Below are 20,235 nucleotides of genomic sequence, written 5' to 3' on the forward strand. Positions count from 1 at the left end.
TCCTGAATGGAAAAGAAAAATGAAGAGAAATGTATGTGACAAATTTTAAGAATTTCCTACTATTGGATTACACAACTTCCAAGATCCTCGGAAGTGTTCGGAAGACAACCTGCTCTCTCGATCCCTGTCCCTCGTGGCTAGCGGCCCAGGGGGGACCGGCGGTAACTTCGTTGTTACGCCGGATTATTATACATCTTTGAGAGGGACAATTCCAACAGAACTTAAATGGCCATTTGTAAAACCTATTTTAAAAAGCCTCCCTCGACCCCCTGGTACACAATAATTATCGGCCAGTTTCCACTGCATGCCATTTCTGGGAAGGTGATCGAGAAGGGCGGTTGCCAATCAACTTCAGCGGCGTCTTGGAGGAAACGGATTATCTGGACCATTTCAAACTGGCTTCCGGGCGGGTTACGGGGGGTAGACGGCCATGGTCGCCTTGGTCGATGATCCGTCGGAGCATCGACGGGGGAAGCGGTCCCTGTTGGTGCTCTTGGACATCCGCAGCGGTTTTCGATACCATAGACCAGGTATCCTCTGGGGCCCTGGGAGGTGGGGAATCGGGGGCACTGCGCTTCAGTGGTTCCGGTCCCTCTCTCTCTCTGGGAGGTCCCAGATGGTGCAGCTGGGAGACGTGTGCTCGCTCCGACGAGCGGGCTCTTAGAACCGGGGTCCCTCAAGGGCCTTTTTCTCCCCATGCTATTTAACATTTACATGAAACCGCGGGGAGAATCATCCGGAGACAGGGGCGCGGGGTTATCAGTACGCTGATGACACCCAAATCATTTTCTCTATGTCTCCGACTATGCAGTGACTGAGGAGGCGGGCTCTCCTCTCGTGTCCTGTCTGGAGTCAGTAATGGGCTGGAGGAGGGAAAACCGACTCAAGCTGAATCCAGAGAAAACGGAGGTACTAGTGATAGGTTCCCCTGGTCCAGAATGACGGGGGTTCCCCTGTCCTGAATGGGTCACGCTCCCTGGAAGGACTCCGTGCGCAGTCTGGGGGTGCTTCTGATTCGTCGCTTCACCTGACTGCTCAGTGAATGCGACGTCAAGAGCACCTGTCATCAGCTTCGGCTTATTGCCAGTGCGCCCATACTGGCCAAGAGGGACCTAGAAACTGTTGTACAGCCTGGTAACCGAGATTGGACTTCTGCAATTACTCTACATGGGGCAACCTTATACCAAACCCGGAAGCTACAGATGGTGCAAAACATGGCAGCCAGCTGGTCACTGGAGTTTCCAGGACCGCCATATAACACCAGTGTTGAAAGACTTCACTGGCTGCCTATTCGTTTCCGGGCCCAATTAAGGCGTTGGTGATTACCTATAAAGCCCTAAATGGCTTGGCCCAGGATACGAAGGACGCCTCTCCCCGTATATTCCGTCCCCCCCCAGAACATCCGGGCAGCTATTACTGAAGGTGCCGCGCTAGCTCTTCCGTCACAAGGCGGACCTTTTCCATCGCCGCCCCCGGACCTTGGAACACGCTGCCCGCCGAGCTCGCTCGACTACCCTGGCCCATTTAAAAAAGGATCGAAGACCTTTTTATTCCAGCAAGCATCCCCCCAAAAAATCCTAAGGCCTCCTCCTCTTCCTGGCCATGAGGATGGGCTAATGGGGCTTGTTGTTTTTATTTTATCGTACATGCTCTGTCTTGTTTTAACTATGGTATGTATAATGTATAATGTATGTAAACCCCCTGATCCAAGGAAGGTGCTTATATAATAAAACTTTTATTTATTTATTTATTAACAATAAATATAGATTGTTTTACAAAAAGACACTCATAACGTGATGGCTGCAGAGTCATAGGGGTGATTTGAATGTGGATAAGGAATGGCAGTAGAAATGGTTATGTGCTCTTTATCAGCTTTCATAGATCATCAGCTTTTCTATGGAGTCTGCAATAATAATTTTAAACCCTAGTTACCAAGCAATGTGAAATCAACTGAATACATGGATAAATGAATGAGAACTAAGATTCGAAAGAAACAAAATAAAAATTGAATTGAATATACACGCAGACACAAAATTAGATTACCATGGAAAAATATTTGTGTGTAAGCATTTAGTCACACTTTCAGCCAAAAAGACTGCCTGAGTGTTTCTTACATTAGTTTAAAGTACAGTAAAGATTTAAGTACAGGAAATAGAACCCTGGTAGTGCAATGGTTAAAGCATTTACGGCAGCAACTCATTCACAGTCACAAGGTTGTGAGAGTCACTCAGCGGCTTCCTCTAGGTTGTTAAAATAAGTGCCCAGCTGTTAAACTGCTTGGATGTTTAAGTGCACTGATAAGCAGTATAGAAATGTACTGCATTGCTATTAAGAAAAAACAGATATAAGTAAAATAGTTTTAAAAGTGGGGGCTTAACAAGCACACTAAAGGTGCCAATTAAAGAGCCTCCTCCCGACCGCCATCTTGAGGGGAGAGAAGCAGCCCAGCAACAACGGCCTCTGCCTGCAAAGAAGACGACCCTCCTCCCGACCGCCATCTTGAGGGGAGAGAAGCAGGCCAGCAACAACGGCCTGCCTGCATAGAGACGAGCCTCCTCCGACCGCCATCTTGAGGGGGAGAGAGCAGGCCAGCACACCAGGCCTCTGCCTGCTAAGAAGACGAGCCCTCCTCCCGACCGCCACTTGAGGGGGAGAAGCAGGCCAGCAACACCAGGCCTCTGCCTGCAAAGAAGACAGCCCTCTCCGACCACCATCTGAGGGGAGAGAGCAGGCCAGCAACACCAGGCCTCTGCCTGCTAAGAAGACGAGCCCTCCTCCCGACCCCATCTTGAGGGGGGAGAGAAGCAGGCCAGCAACACCAGGCCTCTGCCTGCAAAGAAGACAAGCCCTCCTCCCGACCACCATCTTGAGGGGGAGAGAAGAGGCCCCAGCACACCAGGCCTCGCCTGCTAAGAAGACGAGCCCTCCTCCCGACCGCCATCTTGAGGGGGAGAGAAGCAGGCCAGCAACACCAGGCCTCTGCCTCATAGACGAGCCCTCCTCCGACCGCCATTTAGGGGGAGAGAAGCGGCCAGCAACACCAGGCCTCTGCCTGCAAAGAAGACGAGCCCTCCTCCCGATCGCCATCTTGAGGGGAGAGAAGCAGGCCACAAACAACAGGCCCTCTGCTGCAAAGAACGAGCCCTCCTCCTACCACCATCTTGCTTGTCTTTATTGCATGTTGTTCAATGTTTATTGTTTTTTGTAAGTTGTTTTTGTGATGTGTAAGTTTAAACGATTTTGTGAACCGCTTTGATCACCTCGGAAACGGTATAAAATAAAGCATATTTTATATTATTATTATTATTATATTATTATTTTATTATTTTTCTCCTTCTGACTCATAGGTTGGCTCATGGAAATTCAAACATGCTACTTGGGGAAAGATTGTATCAGGTGTTTATGTCCTCCTAAGAGGTATATTCTGGAAGTGTTCTGGGGGTATAACACCAGCCATATCTACTGCAATGGAATCAGGCTTCTTCCTATCCCTCTCCTTTCCTAACCCTACAGAGGGTTCCCAGCTGCTTTCATACTAGGAATTAATGCAGCTTGACACTGCTTAACTGTCATGGCCCCATCCTATGGAACCCTGGAATTGTAGTTTGTTATGGCACCATAGCTCTCTGACAGAGAGGCTATCTCATAAACGACAAAGCTCAGAATTCCATAGCATGACCATGGTAGTTAAAGCAGTGTAAAAATTTAATTCGCAGTGTAGATGCAGCCCAAATCTATTACATAAGTTGTTTTGGTGTTCATGTGACTGCAAGAGAACTGGGAAATCATTAATTCACCATGGATCCTGGCCTTTAAGAAGCACGTACAACTATATTGTCAACTCTCACTCTCCGTTGTTTCTCGTGATGTAGGTGTATATCTTTTTTTAAAATGTTTACAATATTAAACAAGTCTTTAGTGCTTATTTATTGCTCCTATAGAAAGGGAAGCGTGTGAGCCAGATGAGAGCCATTTGAATTCTACTGGAATCGCCCTGGAAAGTGGTGTCTCTGAAAAATGACACCAGGAAGGATTCTCTTGGTCCCATCCCCATCCCAGCTCACCTGGTGAGGACAGGAGCATTCTCTGTGGCTGCTCCTCCCCCGGGAAGGCCCTCCCATGAAAAGCATGGCTGGCCCCTCCTTTGGCTTGCCTTGCCATGGCAAGCAAAAACACCTTTATTCAGGCAGGCTGTTGATGAAAAATCATGGGGTGGCTTGGGTGTCTGTTATATACGGTGGGTATCACGGTTTTAGTGTAGTTTTAATGTCTGCAATTTTATATTTTTTTTTAGATGATATTGTTTAATTGTGTTTTATTGTAATTATGTTTTTAAAATTTTTATTGTGTGAGCCGCTTTGGGTCCCTTTCAGGGAGAAGGGCGGGATAAAGAAATCAAATCAAATAAAATCAATCAAACAAACAATCTCTAAATAATAAATGGATGTTTCAATGAATCAGCAACATATTAAACAGAGGCCTCAAACAGCTGGGTTTCAAATTTTGTAACTATCTTCTTAAAACATCTCTAGGAAACATTTGTTATACAATTGTCTTTGAGCATACAAAAATTAGTAATATACTGTATATTAACAGCTTTCAATGTATTTTATCTTTAAATATAATAATTAATCAATGTAAGGGGAGTAAATGCTCTTGAAATATCTTCTGAAAACACTGCAACATTCAGATTTTTAAAAATCCAAGAAAGAATATAGATAAATGTAATCAAATTAAGCATGATTCAGTTAATATTTTCTTATTATAATTTTAGTGGAAATGTGTCTGGGTTATTTGGTTCTCTTATTTTTATTGTTTTATTTATTTTAGGAAATGAAGGATATTAATTTAAATACTGAATAAAAATTAATCTACTTTAAACTTTGCTTATTAAATGTAAACCAACATGCCAAATCAGATCCCAGCTGATTTGGGCACAGAAAACATCCAGAACAATTCTAATTCTTCTTCGCAATATGTTCAGATTCATTTTTCCTCCTAGAAATCCCACATCACTGACTACAACGCAATGTTCCTAGAAATATGACTTGTTCAATAAAGCTCTTTTAAAATAATAGAATCATAGATTGGAGAGATCACAAGATCACCAGTCCATGCAGGAACTGTCAATCAAAGCATCCCCCCCACAGATGGCCATCCGCCTCTGTTTAAAACCATCTAAGGAAGGAGTCCACTACACACTCTGAGGGAGTTTTGTTCCCGTCAAACATCCCTTACTGTCAGGAAGTTCCTCCTAATGTTGAGGGGGAATCTCTTTTGCTGTAGCTTGCATCTAATTGTTCGGGTCCTATTTCTGGAGCAGCAGAAAACAAGCTTGTTTCCCTCCTCCCAATATGACATCCTTCAAATATTTAAACAGGCCTATCATATCACTTCTTAACCTTCTCTCTCGGCTACAATCCCCAGCTCCCTAAGTCATTCCTCATAGGACATGGTTGCCAGACCCTCAACATTTTAGTCACCCCCCTTTGGACATGCTCCAGTTTCTCAGTGTCCTTTTTGAATTGTGGTGCCCAGAACTGTACCAATATTCCAGGTGGGCCTGACTGAAACAGAACAGAGTGGCACTATACTTCTCTTGATCTAGACACTATACTTTAATTGATGCAGCCTAAAATTGCACTGGCCTTTTTAGCTGCCGCATCACACTGTTCACAATGTTCAACTTGTGGTCTACTGGACTCCTAGATCCCTTCACATGTAGTAGTGAATGTAGCTTCCTAAACACAAATCTGCTTTTCCTTCCTAATACTAGGCAAAATCATTTACTTTATGGTTCTTAACTATTCTTCTTCCCAGACCTGAAGGGTACAAAGAATGCTACAATTCTATTTATTGGTAATAATTTTACAAGCAACAACAGGATCCCACCTTGGTTAATTCTTACCTGTTTTTATCGAATTTCGAGTCACTAAAGGAAGATAATCGTGGAAGACCATCTTCTCATGGTCATGCACAACATTCTCTGGGATGTCCTCTATGGAAGAAAAAGCCGCCTGAGGAAGTAAGCGAAGACACATTCAGAAAGAGAACATTCAGATTATCTTAAACAACAACATTTTTTTCAGGATTCCAGAAAAATACTTCTGTGAACAACTCTGAGTTCTATGCAAAGTCTCTCTAAACACACAAGTGGCAGCTGTTGTAGTCCAAAAAAGTAAATTCCAACATCTGAACTTTTCTACAGGGTACCACATTTCCAGTATTATGTGCATTGTACCAGTTTTCTAGACATAGATTTAAAACCTAGAACCCTTATGATCTGAGAGTTCGAGACCAGCTGATGAAGCTGCAGTACAAAAACAACAAAAAGAGACTATTTTTTGTGCCAAACATAGGCAGTATTTTTAACCTTCCACCAAGGTTCGCCTGGCCAATCAAAAGATTTTCATTTTCAATTTTCACATTTTCACAACATGATGTTGCAATGGTACCGTTAAAAAAAAAAAGTTAAACATGGGAGAGTGAATGGGCTAGCACCGCTGAAACTAATTTCTAATAATAACGGCATAAACCTACCACATAACTAATTATTCTTTTACTGGCAAAGCTTGATACAGTGAGCAGTTGTCTGCATGGTCCAAATGGCCCTGCTTCCCCCCCTGACCACGTCGTCTAGTGTAAGAAAAACAATGTAGGACCAAAACACACCTGGAGGACCAGTCTGAACCCCAGGATAAGAAGCCTTTACCCCAGGGTAAAAGTAGCCTTGGTTTTCTCTGCAAAGCCAGCTCCCCCCCCCAACTCCTTACTTTCCAATGGGTAATCTCTGAGAACCCCCCCATCTCCCTCCATCTGACATGGAACAGGGCACTGGCTACATGGATGAAGCCAGGACCCTATTTCCTGTGCCATAAGGGCAACGGGGAGGCTTCTCAGATGGATTCCACAAGAAAGGTAAGGAGGAGCACACTGGTCTTGCCTTCCCCTCAGACCAACCCCAGGGACTTAACCAGGTGAGCACTAGGATCAGGATAGCAAGAACCTGCCCCATCTGTCAAGCCCTTAGAAATGAAGACTGTGGATTATTGAAAGAAGTATTGAAAAAAACAAACAGATTATAAATATAGAAATGAAAATTCGATAAAAAATATCAGTTTCTGCAAATAACTTTTTTTAAGCTGGTCAAATTTCAAAATGTTCCCTACCAAATAACACCATGCTTCAAAGTGAACAGGTACCATTTAAACGATCAAGACTTTCTTTCCACGGGTATTGCCAATTTGGAGTTTGAAGAAGAGGACTTGTGCTGTCACACAAATATTCGACAAAACAACTGAAACAGCATTGTGGGTGAGGTTTCTCATGAAGCACTTGGCACACATTCGAGTAGCCAAGCCTTTCCATATGGACCAGAGGTTGATGTCAAGGTCTCTCAGACAAGAGCCGTCCTATTGTCTTAATATAAATAAAATTATGAAGAAGAGAAATAAGACAGCAAGAGGGGGAAAATCACTTCTCAGTTCACTTTTAAAGAATGTGGCATATTCAAGAGATAATTTACCATAAAGAAACAAACCTAATCCACGTTGCTTCCAACTAAAAGAACCAGTGAAATGAATGGACTTTCAATCACATGTTCTTGATTTCATGGGCCCACTGAAGTTTAGACTAGTTGAGAATTCCAGTTCTTTCCTAGAGATAAAGATCAATTTTGTTTTGCCTGGTACAGCATTAATGTTCAAAGCCCTTTCAAATAGCCATTTTAAAGAATGCACTATATTAGACAAAACAAGTTTTAGAAGTATAGAATAATTTTCATTCCATATTCTGACAAATTGAAATGTTTACAATGAAACAGAAAACCAAAACACATACCAAACGGCATTTCATTTTTGGCTCACCAAAATGCAAAACAGAAAAAGATGTTGACTTGCTGTAATATTAACAATAAACTTTCATAACATTTAGTTCTTTAAACAATAAAATGATTTCCAAAACGAGTTCTAGAACTGTCACAGCAGGTGACATCTCTGGAAGATATATCGAAAGATAAACAGTCATTCTGAACCCTCTCCCCCACAAATCGAAAAAACCGCAAATATTCAAAGCCCACTGGTTAAAATGGGTACACATTCCCACACATGCACCATTTTCTCCCTCCTGCTTGCGTCCATGAAGGAGTGAGACTGCTGACCATGTCCGTGAAGGGGAGGACTAGTGTATATTCTAACAGTCTTAATTATGAATTCATGCAAGAGTAACCTGTTTGTGTTAAAAATCAACAACCAACTACACACTATTGGCTTCTTAGAGTTGGTATAACAGCCAGGAAGTTGGATGGGTGGGGTAGTTTTGTTGTTGAGTGCCTTCAAGTTGTTATAGTACGTGGTTTGACTCCATGAGGGGACAAAGGTCCTAGCACTAAATAAAGCAATGGCCTAATTCACTTGTGCTAACTTGTGCAAATTACTTTATGCTCTCAACTGGCTATTCTATTTCCTGATTGTATAACACATATGAAAGCTAACTAATGCAAACAAAATGTTATTTGTGGAGCAGAAACATGCAAGTTTATGATATCCCTTTTTCAAACTGCCATCTAAGTAACATGACTTTTTAAAAACATGTGCCATTTAAAAAGAACATGAAATAATGCATAAACCTAGCCTTCATTCACAACAATTAACAAAAACTAAAGCCTAGCTCCATTACTTATCAGGCTTTAACAAGAAGATCAAACTGCCAGTGTTGGGCATAAAAGGACTCATATTTCACACATATTTAAGGGATGGGATAAGGGACGAGGAATACTCCTTCTTTAAAAACGGGATAAATGGTGACCTCTTTAGAGCAAGGGCTAAATTACCTGAGGGGACCATACCAGATGATGTTCCCCACCACAGAATAACTTTGTTTACAGTTAGAACAAAGTGCAGGTCATCCATGAGCCTTGCCTGATAGAAGACCCATTGTTTACATGCCTATAAACTCTAGGGGGCTTCTTGGAAAGCTATTGCCTTTGTAAGAAGCCACATGTCCTAAATTCTTTCCAACTTATTTTGAGTAATAAAGAAAGAAATAAGATTAGTTTTTGCTGCGCAATTGTGGGCAGTTTGTCACAGGAGTGTAGTGTAGCATGAGGGAGATTTACAGGACTTTTAAAATACAAAACGCGATTGACATAAAAGCCAAGAAGTTATGTAACAACCAACATTTGTAAAATGAATTAAATCAGATAAAACATTACAATGCTTAGTTATGCTTCAGCTCTGCATAAATTATGGCCTTATGAGCTTTATTAGAAGACTGCTTTGTGGTACGTACATTTCTTTGTATAACCACCTTTTCAACCTAGTCGGCTAGTAATTCAGCATCCTGATAATTCTTAAATCCCCCCCTCCTTTCTTCTCAAATACACATAAATATCACTGTATAGTTGTGATGTTGTGTGTGCCACACATGCACACGTTATGGAGACAGACTGATAGAGACAGAGACAAACTTAGGGGTGAAACACACCGGCATAAAAAGCTGCCTTCCAGACAGCTTGGGGTGGGGTACAGATGATGCACGCCCCAAATGCCTGGAAGCCGACTTCAAGCCTGCCCAGCTGCCCAGAGGTAGGTCGGCTTCTAGGAGCTCTGGCGTTTGTATGCCGCATTCCACTGGAGCAGTTGAAGCCCACCTATGGGCCGGTGATGGGTGGGAAAAGCTGCCTTTTTGCTGGCCCAAAAAGGAGTGGTTTTTGCAGCTCTTTTTTCAGCAGGCAAAAAGGAATATTGGGGCTGCAGTGTCTGGTTGCCGCAGCCCCAATCGCTTCAAAGGGGTGTCTTGAAACCGCCCCTTTGGGGCAGTCTGTTTGACCCCTATATACCAATGAAGCACAACTGAACTCCATTTAAAATCTAGAGGGTTGCAGCACTTCAACTCAAGTTTTTTTCTTTACCAAAAAGGAAGAAAAAATGGAAGGATACAATGTGTTATAGACAGCCTAAATACCCTAAAGGCACTAGTTCCTGTTGACTGCAAGCTAAGCAGTCAGCTCTGTTAGAATGGGAGACTGCCATGAATACAGATGCTGTAGCTATAGTTATTTGAATGTGTGGATAAGGAATGGCAGTAGAAATGGTTATGTGCTTCTTTATCAGCTTTCCATATGATCATCAGCTTTTCTATGGAGTCTGCAATAATAATTTTAAACCCTAGTTACCAAGCAATGTGAAATCAACTGAATACATATGGATACATGAATGAGAACTAAGATTCCGAAAGAAACAAAATTTAAAAATTGAATTGAATAATTACAGCAGACACAAAATTTAGATTACCATGGAAAAATATTTGTGTGTAAGCATTTTAGTCACACTTTCAGCCAAAAAGACTGCCCGAGTGTTTCTTACATTAGTTTAAAGTACAGTAAAAGTTTTAAGTACAGGAAAATAGAAGCCCTGGTAGTGCAATGGTTAAATGCTATTACTGCAGCAACTCATTCACAGTCACAAGGTTGTGAGTTTGATACCAGCCAGGGGCTCAGAGTCAACTCAGCCTGGCTTCCTTCTAGGTTGTTAAAATAAGTACCCAGCTTGTAAACTGCTTAGGGAGTGTTTAAGTGCACTGATAAGCAGTATAGAAATGTACTTGCTATTGCTATTAAAGATAAAAACAAGATATAAGTAAAAATAGTTTTTAAAGTGGGGGCTTTAAACAGCACACTTAAAGGTGCCAATTAAAGAGCCCTCCTCCCGACCGCCATCTTGAGGGGGAGAGAAGCAGGCCAGCAACAACAGGCCTCTGCCTGCAAAGAAGACGAGCCCTCCTCCCGACCGCCATCTTGAGGGGGAGAGAAGCAGGCCAGCAACACCAGGCCTCTGCCTGCAAAGAAGACGAGCCCTCCTCCTGACCACCATCTTGCTTGTCTTTATTGCATGTTGTTCAATGTTTATTGTTTTTTGTAAGGTTGTTTTTGTGATGTGTAAGTTTTAAACGATTTTGTGAACCGCTTTGATCACCTCGGAAAAGCGGTATAAAAATAAAGCATATTATTATTATTATTATTATTATTATTATTATTATTATTATTTTTCTCCTTCTGACTCATAGGGTATGGCTCATGGAAACATTCATCAAACATTGCTACTTGGGGAAAGATTGTATTCAGGTGTTTATGTCCTTCCTTAAGAGGTATATTCTAGGAAGTGTTCTTGGGGGTATGAACACCAGCCATATCTACTGCAATGGAATCAGGGCTTTCTTCCTATCCCCTCTCCTTTCCTAACCCTACAGAGGGTTTCCCAGGCTGCTTTCATACTATGGAATTAATGCAGCTTGACACTGCTTTAACTGTCATGGCCCCATCCTATGGAACCCTGGAATTTGTAGTTTGTTATGGCACCATAGCTCTCTGACAGAGAAGGCTATCTCATAAAACGACAAAGCTCAGAATTCCATAGCACTGAGCCATGGTAGTTAAAGCAGTGTAAAAATTTAATTCTGCAGTGTAGATGCAGCCCAAATCTATTACATAAGTTGTTTTGGGTGTTCATGTGACTGCAAGAGAACTGGGAAATCATTAATTCACCATTGGATCCTGGCCTTTAAGAAGCACGTACAACTATATTGTACAACTCTCCCTGTTGTTTCTGTGATGTAGAGTGTACTATTTCTTTTTAAAAAATGTTTACAATATGTAAACAAGTCTTTAGTGCTTATTTATTGCTTCCTATAGAAAGGAAAGCTTGTGTGAGCCAGATGAAGAGCCATTTGAATTCTACTGTAATCTGCCCTGGAAGTGGTGTCTCTGAAAACATGATCATCCAGGGAAGGATTTCTCTTGGTCCCATCCCCATCCCGGCTCACCTGGTGAGGACATGAGCATTCTCTGTGGCTGCTCCTCCCCTCTGGAATGCCCTCCCATGAAAAGCATGGCTGGCCCTCTCCTTGCTTGCCTTGCACTGGCAAGCAAAAACAGCTTTATTCAGGCAGGCTTTTGATGAAAAATCATGGGGTGGCTTAGGTGTCTGTTATATACGGTGGGTATCACGGTTTTAGTGTAGTTTTAATGTCTGCAATTTTATATTGTTTTTAGATGATATTTTTAATTGTTTTATTGTAATATGTTTTTAAATTTTTTATTTGTGAGCCGCTTTGGGTCCCTTTCAGGGAGAAGGGCGGGATAGAAATCAAATCAAATAAAATCAATCAAACAAACAATCTCTAAATAAATAAATGGATGTTTCATGATCAGCAACATATTAAACAGAGGCCTCAAACAGCTGGGTTTCAAATTTGTAACTATCTTCTAAATAACTATCTCTAGGAAACATTTGTTATACAATGTTCTTTGAGCATGACAAAAATTAGTATATATACTGTATATTAACAGCTTTCAATGTATTTATCTTTAAAAATATATATTTAATCAATGTAAGGGGAGTAAATGCTCTTGAAATATTCTCTCTGAAAACACTTGCAACTATTCAGATTTTTAAAAAATCCAAGTAAAGAATTATAGATAACTGTTAAATCAAATTAAGCATGATTCAGTTAATATTTTTCTTAATTATATATTTTAGTGGAAATGTGTCTGGGTTTATTTGGTTCTCTTATTTTTATTGTTTTATTTTATTTTAGGAAATGAAGGATATTAATTTAAATACCTGAAAATAAAATAATATAATCTACTATTTAAAACTTTGCTTATTAAATGTAAACCAAACATGCCAAATCAGATCCCAGCTGATTTTGGGCATCAGAAAACATTCCAGAACAAGTTCTAATTCTTTCTGCAAGATGTTCAGATTCATTGTTTCCTAGAAATTCCACATCACTGACTACAGCAATGTCCTAGAAATATGACTTATTCAATAAATGCTCTTTAAAATCATAGAATCATAGAGTTAGAAGAGATCACAAGAGCCATCCAGTCCATGCAGGAACTGTCAATCAAAGCATCCCCAACAGATGGCCATCCAGCGTCTGTTTAAAAACCTCTAAGGAAGGAGATTCCACTACACTCCGAGGGAGTTTGTTCCACGGTCAAACATCCCTTACTGTCAGGAAGTTCCTCCTAATGTTGAGGTGGAATCTCTTTTGCTGTAGCTTGCATCTAATTGTTCCGGGTCCTATTCTCTGGAGCAGCAGAAAACAAGCTTGTTCCCTCCTCAATATGACATCCTTCAAATATTTAAACAGGGCTATCATATCACTTCTTAACCTTCTCTTCTCCAGGCTAAACATCCCCAGCTCCCTAAGTCGTTCCTCATAGGACATGGTTTCCAGACCCTTCAACATTTTAGTCACCCTCCTTTGGACATGCTCCAGTTTCTCAGTGTCCTTTTTGAATTGTGGTGCCCAGAACTGTACACAATATTCCAGGTGGGGCCTGACTGAAACAGAACAGAGTGGCACTATTACTTCTTCTCTTGATCTAGACACTATACTTTTATTGATGCAGCCTAAAATTGCACTGGCCTTTTTAGCTGCCGCATCACACTGTTGACTCATGTTCAACTTGTGGTCTACTTGGACTCCTAGATCCCTTTCACATGTAGTAGTGAATGTAGCTTCCTAAACACAAATCTGCTTTCCTTCCTAATACTAGGCAAAATTCATTTACTTTATGGTTCTTAACTATTCTTCTTCCCAGACCTGAAGGGTACAAAGCATGCTACAATTCTATTTATTTGGTAATATATTTTACAAGCAACAACAGGATCCCACCTTGGTTAATTCTTACCGTTTTTGAATTTCAGAGTCACTAAAGGAAGATAATCGTGGAAGACCATTCTTCTCATGGTCATGCACAACATTCTCTGGGATGTCCTCTATGGAAGAAAAAGCTCCTGAGGAAGTAAGCGAAGACACATTTTCAGAAAGAGAACATTCAGATTATCTTAAACAACATTTTTTTCAGGATTCCAGAAAAATATCTTCTGTGAACAACTCTGAGTTCTATGCAAAGTCTCTCTAAAACCACAAGTGGCAGCTGTTGTAGTCCAAAAAAGTAATATTTCCAACATCTGAATCTTTTCTACAGGGTATCCACATTTCCAGTATTATGTGCAGTTGTACCAGTTTCTAGACATAGAATTTAAACCTAGAACCCTTATGATCTGAGAGTTCCTGAGACCAGCTGATGAAGCTGCAGTACAACAACAACAAAAAGAGACTATTTTGTTGACCAAACATAGGCAGTATTTTTAACCTTCCACCAAGGTTCGCCTGGCCAATCAAAAGATTTCATTTTCATATTCACATTTCACAACATGATGTTGCAATGGTACCTTTAAAAAAAAGTTAAACATGGGAGAGTGAATGGGCTATCACCGCTGAAACTAATATCTAATAATAACGGCATAAAACCTACCACATATACTAATTATTTCTTTACTGGCAAAGCTTGATACAGTGAGTAGTTGTCTGCATGGTCCAAATGGCCCTGCTTCCCCCTGGTCTCACGTCGTCTAGTGTAGACAATGTAGGCCAAAACACCACCTGGAGGATCCAGTCTGACCCCAGGATAAGAAGCCTTTACCCCAGGGTAAAGTAGCCTTGGTTTTCTGCAAAGCAGCCTCCCCCCCCAACTCCTTACCTTTCCAATGGGTAATCCATCTGAGAAACCCCCAGTCTCCCCATCTGACATGGAAACAGGGCACCTGGCTACATGGATGAAGCCAGGAACCCTATTTCTGTGCCATAAAGGGCAACTGGGAGGCTTCTCAGATGGATTGTCCACAAGAAAGGTAAGGAGGAGCACACTGGTCTTGCCCTTCCTCATACCAACCCCAGGGACTTAACCAGGTGAGCACTAGGATCAGGATAGCAATGATATCCTGCCCCATCTGCTCAAGCCCTTAGAAATGAAAGACTGTAGGATTATTGAAAGAAGTATTGAAAAAAACAAACAGATTATAAAAGTATAAGAAATGAATAATTCGGATAAAAAATATCAGTTTCTGCAAATAACTTTTTTTAAGCTGGTTCAAAATTTTCAAAATGTTCCCTATCCAAATAACTACATGCTTCAAAGGTGAACAGGTACCATTTAAAACGATCAAGACTTTCTTCCACTGTGTATTGCCAACTTTTGGAGTTTGACAGAAGAGGATCTTGTGCTTGTCACAAACAAATATTCGATCCAAAACAAACTTTGAAACAGCAGTGTGGGTGAGGTTTCTCAGTGATGCATCTTGGCACACATTCCTGAGTAGCTCAAGCCTTTCCATATGGACCAGAGGTTGATGTACAAGGTCTTCAGACAGAGCTCTTCCTATTGTCTTAATATAAAATGAGAAATTATGAAGAAGAGGCAAATGAAGACAGCAAGAAGGGGGAAAATCACTTCTCAGTTCACATTTTAAAGAATGTGGCATATTCAAGAAGATATATTTACCAGTATAAAGAAACCAAAACCTAAATCCAACGTTGCTTCCAACTAAAAAGAACCAGTGAAATGAATGGGACATTTCAATCACATGTTCCATTGATTTCAATGGGCCCACTGAAGTTTAGACTAGTTGAGAATTCCAAGTTCTTTCCTATGAAGATAACAGATCAATGTTGTATTTTGCCTGGTACAGCATTTAATTGTTCAAAGCCCTTTCCAAATAGCCATTTTCTTAAAGAATGCACTATTAATGTAACAAAACTAAGTTTTAGACATTGTATAGAATAATTTTTCATTCCATATTCTGACAAATTTGAAATGTTTACAATGAAACAGAAAACCAAAACACATACCAAACTGCATTTCATTTTTGGCTCACCAAAATGCAAACAGAAAAAGATGTTGATCTTGCTGTAATATTAACAATTAAACTTTCATAACATTTAGTTCTTTAAACAATATAAATGATTTCCAAACGAGTTCTAAGAACTGTCACAGCAGGTGACATCTCTGGAAAGATATATCGAAAGAGTATACAGTCATTCTGAACCCTCTCCCCCACAAATCGAAAAAACCGCAAATATTCAAAGCCCACTGGTTAAAATGGGTACACATTCCCACACATGCACCATTTTCTCCCTCTCTGCTTGCCGTCCATGAAGGAGTGAGACTGCTGACTCCATGTCCGTGAACGGGGAGGGACTAGTGTATATTCTAACAGTCTTAATTATTAATTCATGCAAGAGTAACCTGTTTGTGTTTAAAAATTCAACAACCAACTACACACTATTTGGCTTCTTTAGAGTATGGTATACAGCCAGGAAGTTGGATGGGTGGGGTATGTTTGTTGTTGAGTGCCTTCAAGTTGTTATAGTACAGTGGTTTAACTCCATGAGGGGACAAAGGTCCTTAGCATCTAAATAAAGCAATGGCCTAATTCACTTGTGCTAAACTTGTGCTAAATTACTTTATGCTCTCACTTGGCTATTCATATTTCCTGATTGTATACACATATGAAAAGCTACACTAATGCAAACAAAATGTTATTTGTGGAGCAGAAACATGCAAGTTTATGATAATCCTCTTTTTCAAACTGCCATTCTAAGTACATGCACTTTTTAAAAACATGTGCCATTTAAAAAGAACATGAAAATAATGCATTAAAACTAATGCCTTCATTCACAACAATTAACAAAAACTAAAGCCTAGCTCCATTACTTTATCAGGCTTTAACAAGAAAGATCAAACTGTCCAGTGTTGGGCATTAAAAGGAACTCATATTTTCACTACATTATTTTAGGGATGGGATAAGGGACTGAGGAAATACTCCTTCTTTTAAAAACAGGGATAAAATGGTGACCTCTTTAGATGCAAGGGCTAAATTACCTGATGGGGACCATACCAGATGATGTTCCCCACCACAGAATAACCTTTGTTTACAGTTAGAACAAAAGTGCAGGTCATCCATGAGCCTTGCCTGATAGAAGACCCATTGTTTACATGCCTATAAATACTTCTAGGGGGCTTCTTGGAAAGCTATTGCCTTTGTAAGAAGCCACATGTGTCCTAAATTCTTTCCAACTTATATTTTAGTAATAAAGAAAGAAAATAAGATTAGTTTTTGCTGCTGCCATTGTGGCAGGTTTGTCAGCAGGAGTGTAGTGTAGCCTATGAGGGAGATTTACAGGACTTTTAAAAATACAAAACGCGATGACATAACAGCCAAAGTAAGTTATGTAACAACCAACATTTGTAAAAATGAATAAATCATGAGTAAAACATTACAATGCTTAGTTATGCTTCCAAGCTCTGCATTTAAATTAGTGGCCTTATGAGCTTATATTAGAAGACTGCTTTGTGGTACATTTTCTGTTGTATAACCACCTTTTCAATCTAGTCGGCTAGTAATTCAGCATTCCTGAATTAATTCTTAAATCCCCCTCTCTTTCTCTCTCAAATACACATAAATATCACTGTAATAGTTGTGATGTTTGTGTGTGCACACACATGCACACGTTATGGAAACAGACTGATAGAGACAGAGACAAACTTAGGGGTGAAACACACCGGCATAAAAAGCTGCCTTCCAGACAGCTTGGGGGTGGGGCGTACAGATGATGCACGCCCCAAGATGCCTGGAAGCCGACTTCAAGCTGCCCAGCTGCCCAGATGTAGGTCGGCTTCTAGGAGCTCTGGCGTTTGTATGCCACATTCCACTGGAGCAGTTTGAAGCCACCTATGGGCCGTGATGGGTGGGAAAAGCTGCCTTTTTGCTGGCCCAAAAAGGAGTGGTTCTTTGCAGCTCTTTTTTCAGCAGGCAAAAAGGAATATTGGGGCTGCAGTGTCTGGTTGCCGCAGCCCCAATCTGGCTTCAGAAGGGGTGTCTTGAAACCGCCCCTTTGGGGCAGTCTGTTTGACCCCTATATACCATGATGAAGCTACAACTGAAACTCCATTTTAAAAATCTAAGAGGGTTGCAGCACTTCAACTCAAGTTTTTTTCTTTACCAAAAAGGAAGAAAAAAATGGAAGGTTACTACATGGTGTTATAGACAGCCTAAATACCCTAAAGGCACTAGTTCCTGTCTGATCTTGCAAGCTAAGCAGGGTCAGCTCTGGTTAGAATGGGAGACTGCCAATGAATATCAGATGCTGTAGGCTATATTTCAGAGGAAGGAACCAGAAAAACCACCTCTGAGTATTTGTCTAAGAAAACCCTATGAAATTTATGCTGTTGCCATAGGCTGACAGGCAACTTGAAGACACATACATACAGTTCATGGTGATTTTGCACGTGATAAAAAATATGGACAGCACAGAACAGGAGAAAACAAACTATCTTTTCACACAATACATAATTTGACAGAGGGTATCTAACAGTACAATATGAGGCAACACATCCACCATCTTGGATGGCATTAAGAATCAAAGATAGAAGCTAATGGAGAACAAATGAATGGGTATCAGCTACAATGGCTAAGAGGAGCATCTGATTTCAGTATAGTGTGCTTCTGAATACTTAATACAGGAACAAGGGCCGACCACTATGTACCTATCTTGGTTATAAAGTTCTGGAGGAACGTAGCTGGCTGGTACCAGAAACTTAAAGCCAGATGAAATGGAACCTCTTGGTATGATGTGGCAAGACAAATCTCCCCAGCCCCCACACTTCTGATACAACTTCTGTTAAGGAATACACTGACCAGTCAAGCCTTTACAGTAGGTTTTCATGAATTACAAAATGTCATCCCAAACTGTGTCATTTCACACATCAGGGTCCCAGTGCCATGGGCCTGGCCTTCAGAACTATTTCACTCACTATGATTGTTTCCAAGACCTATTTCATAAGGAGGGGGTCACTCTGGTAGCACAAGCTACTGTACTGAGAAAGAGTCCTAATAACTAGATACATGAGGCATCTCTCATTAGCACTTTCCTCCTGTAATAAATCCAGGAGCTGGAATTTTTTTAACTCCATAGGAACATTCAAGGGCAGCCATATTGGCCATGCTGTAAAATGCAACAAAATACTGTACACTTTCCAGCAATACAACCAAAAAGTGCAAAATACATTATGCAATCTTTTGAAGTTCACTGGCTACTTCATCAGGCAAAATTTTTAAAAATCACAGGAGAAAAGTGACAATGTCTGAGTCATGAGCTTGAGACTTTTTTACTGCCTTGCTTTCATTTTTAAACTGCTTTTTATCCTCTTTAAGTGCATGATTTCAGTTGTTTTAATATTTTTGATGATGTAATTCTATTTTAATAGTGACCACTGGTATGTTTTTATCTCTGTTGTTATCATATGAATTTGTATGCCTCCTTGAGTCCCAGGTTTGGGGAAAAGGTGGGATATAAATGATGCTGGTTGCTAGTGATTATGATGCCCTCCCATATACCTCATAGCTAAAAGGAACAGCAAAACAAAGAACATTACCTTTAGGAGAGCAGTGCTATTATTAAACAAATCCTCTATCTCCCAGTTTTGGCCAAAACCACACCACATCTTTTGGAAAATGAAAGTGTCCTACTTCAAGTTTCATCAAATGGGTCAGTGCATGTCATGGGGATTAAAGAAGTCTGGAAAATGGCCCAGGATCCTCTATATTTGCCACCCTGTGCCATAAAACTAAGCATTTCAAGAAAAGTATTCCAAGGATAGAAAACATCTTGGTTTAGTCCAAGAAGCACTTGCACTGAATTGCTTTAATACTATCTCAAGTACTGTGGAAACAAAATGTATGCAGTAAATACCCTTAGCCATCATTTTACATGTTCTTTTCTGTGTCAGCAACACATACCTGAAGTTCTCCAGGCAACCTCTTCTCTTCTGTCACATGGACTTTTTCTATTTCAGTTATAGCTGTCAGTATTAATGGCTCTTGCTTGGCACCATACACTAGGAAAGAAGAAAAAGGAGAAACTGATAGGAAGGCAACAATTTTTTTTTTTAAATCAAACAGTATCAGCAGTCTCTGGCAATGTTTACTACAATCAAACCAACAGTTAAGCATGATTGTCAAAGCTATTTTCAGTTCATTATTTCTGTACAACAGGTACAATGTTTCCCTATGTGGTAATAATCCAGCACTGGCAAATGCTGTACAAATATAAAAGAAAGGAACTGTACAAATATAAAAGACTGTACAAATATTTAAAAAACTGTACAAATATAAAAGAAAGAAGGAAAGGGGATTGGCTACAAGAGAGAAGAAAGACTGCTAAATGAATAAAGTGTCTCTGCCCAAAGTTCAGCGATCTCTAATTTCCCTTCACGCTGTCTACCCTTTCAAGCAACATTCCTGACTACTCTGTGTAGATTTCTAAAATAACAATTATTATTATTATTATTATTATTATTATTATTATTATTATTATTATTAT

General features: G+C 40.4%; 1 protein-coding gene across 4 annotated transcripts in view; it reads right to left on the minus strand.

Annotated features, from left to right (window-relative positions):
• CHST10 (carbohydrate sulfotransferase 10) overlaps positions 1 to 20,235 on the minus strand; it is a 35,737-nt gene that overhangs the window by 2,889 nt on the left and 12,613 nt on the right. For all 4 annotated transcript variants that reach the window (XM_042460272.1, XM_042460270.1, XM_042460269.1 and 1 more), the window contains 3 exons: positions 19,653 to 19,750; positions 15,005 to 15,239; positions 13,700 to 13,805 (listed from right to left, as the gene is read on the minus strand). In XM_042460272.1, the coding sequence (XP_042316206.1) occupies positions 13,700 to 13,805; positions 15,005 to 15,239; positions 19,653 to 19,750 (439 nt within the window). The remainder of the gene's footprint in view (positions 1 to 13,699; positions 13,806 to 15,004; positions 15,240 to 19,652; positions 19,751 to 20,235) is intronic.

The sequence above is a fragment of the Sceloporus undulatus genome, chromosome 3, assembly GCF_019175285.1.
Source record: "Sceloporus undulatus isolate JIND9_A2432 ecotype Alabama chromosome 3, SceUnd_v1.1, whole genome shotgun sequence".
In the NCBI taxonomy this organism is placed as follows: domain Eukaryota; kingdom Metazoa; phylum Chordata; class Lepidosauria; order Squamata; family Phrynosomatidae; genus Sceloporus; species Sceloporus undulatus.